The sequence below is a fragment of the Electrona antarctica genome (genome assembly GCF_951216825.1).
Source record: "Electrona antarctica genome assembly, chromosome: 6".
In the NCBI taxonomy this organism is placed as follows: Eukaryota; Metazoa; Chordata; class Actinopteri; order Myctophiformes; family Myctophidae; genus Electrona; species Electrona antarctica.
Genome location: NC_136811.1, coordinates 51,671,604 through 51,677,559, shown reverse-complemented (window position 1 = coordinate 51,677,559; position 5,956 = coordinate 51,671,604). Strand labels below are relative to the sequence as shown.

The 5,956-nt window shown below is 47.5% G+C and overlaps 1 protein-coding gene across 1 annotated transcript in view; it reads left to right on the top strand.

Moving 5' to 3' along the window:
* Positions 1 to 4,509, top strand: part of adamtsl4 (ADAMTS-like 4) — a 67,021-nt gene extending 62,512 nt beyond the window's left edge. The window contains 5 exon segments of the mRNA XM_079503816.1: positions 915 to 1,088; positions 2,057 to 2,245; positions 2,723 to 2,905; positions 3,124 to 3,271; positions 3,845 to 4,509. Of these exon segments, the coding sequence (XP_079359942.1) occupies positions 915 to 1,088; positions 2,057 to 2,245; positions 2,723 to 2,905; positions 3,124 to 3,271; positions 3,845 to 3,975 (825 nt within the window). The 3' untranslated portion in view covers positions 3,976 to 4,509.
* The last annotated feature ends 1,447 nt before the right edge of the window (positions 4,510 to 5,956 follow it).

Below are 5,956 nucleotides of genomic sequence, written 5' to 3'. Positions count from 1 at the left end.
CCTCTCTCGCCCTCAGTGTTCTGTGGACTGTGGCATCGGGAAGAGAACTCATTCTCTCTCTGTCTCTCTACCTCTCTCGCCCAGTGTTCTGTGGACTGTGGCATAGGGAAGAGAACTCATTCTCTCCCTGTCTCTCTACCTCTCTCGCCCTCAGTGTTCTGTGGACTGTGGCATAGGGAAGAGAACTCATTCTCTCTCTGCCTCTCTACCTCTCTCGCCCAGTGTTCTGTGGACTGTGTCATAGGGAAGAGAACTCATTCTCTCCCTGTCTCTCTACCTCTCTCGCCCTCAGTGTTCTGTGGACTGTGGCATAGGGAAGAGAACTCATTCTCTCTCTGTCTCTCTACCTCTCTCGCCCAGTGTTCTGTGGACTGTGGCATCGGGAAGAGGACTCATTCTCTCTCTGTCTCTCTCTCTCTCTCTCGCCCAGTGTTCTGTGGACTGTGGCATAGGGAAGAGAACTCATTCTCTCTCTGTCTCTCTACCTCTCTCGCCCAGTGTTCTGTGGACTGTGGCATAGGGAAGAGAACTCATTCTCTCCCTGTCTCTCTACCTCTCTCGCCCTCAGTGTTCTGTGGACTGTGGCATAGGGAAGAGAACTCATTCTCTCCCTGTCTCTCTACCTCTCTCGCCCTCAGTGTTCTGTGGACTGTGGCATAGGGAAGAGAACTCATTCTCTCCCTGTCTCTCTACCTCTCTCGCCCAGTGTTCTGTGGACTGTGGCATTGGGGAGAGAACTCATTCTCTCTCTGTCTCTCTACCTCTCTCGCCCAGTGTTCTGTGGACTGTGGCATTGGGGAGAGAACTCATTCTCTCCCTGTCTCTCTACCTCTCTCGCCCTCAGTGTTCTGTGGACTGTGGCATCGGGAAGAGAACTCATTCTCTCCCTGTCTCTCTACCTCTCTCGCCCTCAGTGTTCTGTGGACTGTGGCATCGGGAAGAGAACTCGCAGCGTTCGCTGCGTCAGCGACGACGGCAACGACGTGAGCGACACGGAGTGTAGCACCAGGCTCCGCCCAGAAGGAAGTGAGGAGTGCAACATGGGACAGTGTGTCACCAACTGGTACTTTACTGACTGGAGCAAGACTGTAAGTCACACACACACACACACACACACACACACACACGTACGCACGCACACACACACACACACGTACGCACGCACGCACTCACATACACACGTACGCACGCACGCATGCACGCACACACGCACGCACACACGCACTCCGGATGGCCGGATAGTTACCCGCAAGGTTCCCAGTTCGAACCCGGGCTCCCCCAGAGTTAGTGTCCCTGAGCAAGACTCTGAACCCCTATTTGCTCCCGATGTGCAGGTTGGTGCCTTGCATGGTTTCCTCTGCCATCTGTGTATGAATGTGCCATCTGTGTACACACACACACACACACACACACACACACACACACACACACACACACACACACACACACACACACACACACACACACACACACACACACACAGAGAGACACACACACACACACACACACACACACACAGCACCTCAGAATGCAATACATTTTTAATAAAAAGGGGGAAAGATCTTCCTGTAATTTGCTCAATCTTGTAGTTTAACATACTCGTTCAGTGGCCTTGTTGTTAGTGTCTGCTCTGATACTGATACTTCCCCATTATTTACGTATTGTACATTTTGTTTGGTTTATTCTTATGTTTGGTAATCCTCAAATGTCCTTTCTATGTTGTGTTTTTTAAACTTTTTATTTTTTATTTTTTATGTTTTGGTCTCCTTTGTAAGTATGTTATGTTGCACTGCTCTGGATAAGTGTCATTGCTTACATGAGTGATGTATAAATGGTGTTGCTTTTCAAATCTTACTGCATGTGTTTGGTCTTGCTGTAGGTCCAATCATATGAGTTGATTTGGAGAGGCTTTAATTGTCAATTTTGCATTGCATAATAAGTCCTGTTTGATCACGTAGAAATTGGTTTCAATGAGATATTCTCTCTCTCTCTCCCCCCCTCTATCTCTCTCTCTCCCCCCCCTCTCTCTCCTCCCCCCCCCCCCCTCCCCCCTCAGTGTTCAGCAGAGTGTGGTCCAGGGATAGACAGGAGGGAGGTGGTGTGTCTAACAGGAGGTGCAGGAGCAGATCGGGGAGAAGGAGCAGGAGGAGGTGACTGTGTCGTGGACAAGCCAGCAGAGATGAAGGCCTGTAACGGTGGTCCGTGTGTGTCCGTCACCAGCTGGTACAGCAGCCCCTGGTCCCAGGTAATTAGGGACAGACACGTCATGGATGGAACATGGTGTCCTTAACCCATTTTGCGCAGGAACCCCTTTTGGTGTTAGCATTATGTTATGCTTGATCTACAAGCTCATAGCGCGCCACCGAGTGGCGCGCTACGAGCTTGTAGGTCTGCTATTTTTGAAAAATCGTAGAACCACTGACATAGAAACATAGCTTTTTCAGAAAACTGTCAGGATGTAGAAGACATTTTTAGAATCAGATCTCAGGTCAAAATGGGTTAAACGTGTGATTTGTAGGGCTGGGACTTTAGCCGATTCTTTCCCGTTACCATACAGTAGGTCGTAACATGGTTTCCTCTGCCATCGGTGTGTGAATGGGTGAATGTAATGCACAATCTATGTAAAGCGCCTTGCTATATAAATGCACCGTTTATTATTTATTGCCATGGTTATTAATGTCTGTATTGTCTGTATTGTGCTCATCTCCTCTCGTGCCGTCAGTGTAACGTCCGCTGTGGGAACGGAACGCAGCGACGTGACGTCATCTGCGTGCGGAAGGCGGGGAGCGATTTGGGCGTGGTGCCGCCCGGCGAGTGTCGCCAGCAGGGGGACAAACCCCCCGCCGTGAAGGAGTGTCACATGGTCAACTGTCCCCCAGCCTGGTTCACCACGGAATGGACCGCAGTAAGGCACACTTCTTAACCTTTTTTAACAGGCTCCCTTGCATGCCGGTTTTATATTGATTAACCCATTTTGGTGTTTTAAAGCATTATGTTATACTTCTACAAGCTCATAGCGCGGCACCGAGGGGGGGGGGGGGTATGCTTCATTGTATGACTGTGTGTCGTGCGACAAACAAATTGCAAATGTACAATTTGTGTGTGTGCGTGCGTGTGTCACAGTGTTCCAGTTCGTGCGGGGAGGGCATGCAGGTGAGAGAGGTACGGTGTCTCACGCAGGACAAACAGCACAGTCCGGACTGTGAGGGCGACTTCAAACCTCCACATCGACAGATCTGTAACATCCTCCCCTGCAGCCCACAGCTGCCTGGTACGTGTTTACCGCCACCGTGTGAATGCAACAATGTCACACTAATAAAGATCTATATTTCCATTTGACAAAACAGACTTGAATTGCTTTGATGAGACTAATTTATAGTGGGTGGGTGGCCAGTATTATTAACCCATTTACACCAGGAAAGCATCTAAGTGTAATTTTAGAGTTTTGCATTGTCTATAAAAAAAATCACACCCGTGTGAAGTGAGGGGCGCTAATATGTTAAAGTCTAACTCATGTTGATTAGGTGATGTAATGGTGATGTAAAACAAACGGTGCAAACACAATCATTAAACACCATTAACAATAAAGAGACAATATGACGTAATGAGGCATACAATATGACGTAAAATGTTCCTGTTTACAAAACGAACATTGAACTAAATGTTCAATGTTCAATGTTCAATTATACATAATTTACCTCTCCTCTCCTCTCCTCTCCTCTCCTCTCTTCTCCTCTCCTCTCCTCTCCTCTCCTCTCCTCTCCTCTCCTCTCCTCTCCTCTCCTCTCCTCTCCTCTCCTCTCCTCTCCTCTCCTCTCCTCTCCTCTCCTCTCCTCTCCTCCAGATGAGAACTGCAGAGACAGACGTCATAACTGTGTGATGGTGGTTCAGGCCAGGCTGTGTGTCTACTCCTACTACAAGACCTCCTGCTGCGCCTCCTGTACCCAGAATGCTCAGCGCACCAAGAGGCACTGACCCCGCCCTCGCCCCGTCGTCGACCAATCAGAGACGAGACGACCAGGTCAACCAAGGGGTCGGGGGTTACCGTTGTAGTCGAGCCACGTTCTGAGGAAACGACTCCAAAACGAAATATGAAATACGTTTTCCGAAAAAATATACGAAGGTGTACGTTGGAGAAAATATAATTTGAATGGCCAAAAATATATCTAAAATATATTTCTATGTATATAAAATATATAAGTGCGTTTTCAAATGACCGCTTTCCAAATATTTTAAAGCATTAAATTAAAAAATATACGAATATAAATTATATGGAAGAAAAAAAAACAATATACCGTACGGAGACGAGAGCGACAGTACGACTGTTGTTCATTGGTCGTTCTGTAATAGGAATTCTGATTGGTTCAAAGGACACCTTCCAGCCATGATTCATGGGTTGCTATGACAACTCTCGTAGTAACCGAGGGAGCGAGCAGGTGTTTGGGTGACCTCGGGGGCGCCGTTTCTCAACCTCTGGTCCGGGGGCCCGCACGGGGTCCTCATGGTCGCTTTCGGGACGGTATAAACTCTGAGAGTGTACAACATGGAACCAAATGGACCTGTACGGGTCCATTTGGTTCCATTTTGTACACTCTCAGAGTGAAATTTACGCAGAGGCAAGGTAGATTGGGGTTCCCAACCACACTGGGTCAGTTGTCCTGACCCCTTGATCCATGACTTATACATTATGGATAATTAGTGTGGATTTACCTGTATAGACTTATTCGTCTCAACTATTGGCTATTTTCACCGTTTTTGTTTTCTAATTTATGGAATTTTTATTTTATTTCTTTGTTAAATTACCGAGGGGACTGGTTTTAATTCAGGAACATTTCTGCTTTTTGGGAATGCTTTTTTGAAAGTGTTTTGAAATAATAATAATAATAATCAAAAAAACAAAATGTAGGAAACAAACAATAAAGGGAACTATAAAATAGCTCAAGGCTGTATTGCTGATTACTTAGCTTAGGACCCCCGCAGTGGTGTCCGGTTAGAACTTAAACCAGGATGCTTTGACTTCTGCCTTCTCCCTGAAGCCGACCCTCTATATATTCTCCGACCAGGCTTGTCACGATGACTAAGCCAGTTAGATCTATCCATATATGGTTCTACCATATCTATCTGATATCAGCACTAGGTCGGCTCGGGCCCAAATATAGGGATTGTCATACTAAACATGTCATATGTCGTATAGCCCAACGTCCTAGTCAGAGTCTTCGTTACAGGAACCATAAAAATGGGTCCGCGACCCACAAATGGGTCCCGGCCCAGTGTTTGGGAACCCGTGCGGTCTAGCGGGGCCCCCAGACCAGCCGTTGAGAAACAGCGCCACCTAGCAGGGGACCCCAGACCAGCTGTTGAGAAACAGCGCCGCCTCAGCGCGTCGGAGGCTGTCGTCACCTTCCAGGACTTTATCCACTGTGATTATGTTATATAAAATAACTAGTATTATATATGATCAACAAACACCCTGACAGCTTGTGTTCATTGTTATTGTGTACATATTACATATTCATGTGTTCAGTTGCCGTATATATATATATATTCAGCCATGCACTTCAAACGCCAACCAAAATGTAGGTTTCATTAAGTGTCCTTCAAGCCCTCCTTGAAGGAGCGTACCAGACCCTTTTTGACATTGTGGATCCTATATGTCCAGTGGCGTGCGCAGACATTTTGAGGAGCAGCAGGTGCTTACGGTATATAGCGTTAAATGTGTGCCGGGCCCGCCCGGCTGGTGTTTGCATCCGGCCCGCCGTTTGCGATACGCCACTGTTTCTATTTACAGGCGTCACACCGTGAAGTGATTGAAAAATGATTTGTGTAGTAATGTCCGGGTGTTCTCCCTGGAGCGTGCACGCTTGGGGACAGATCCTTACTGCGCTGTATGTACAGTATGTTCACAATGCAAGTGGCATTGCTCACATAGGCTTACTGTACTTCCCCCCATCCATAC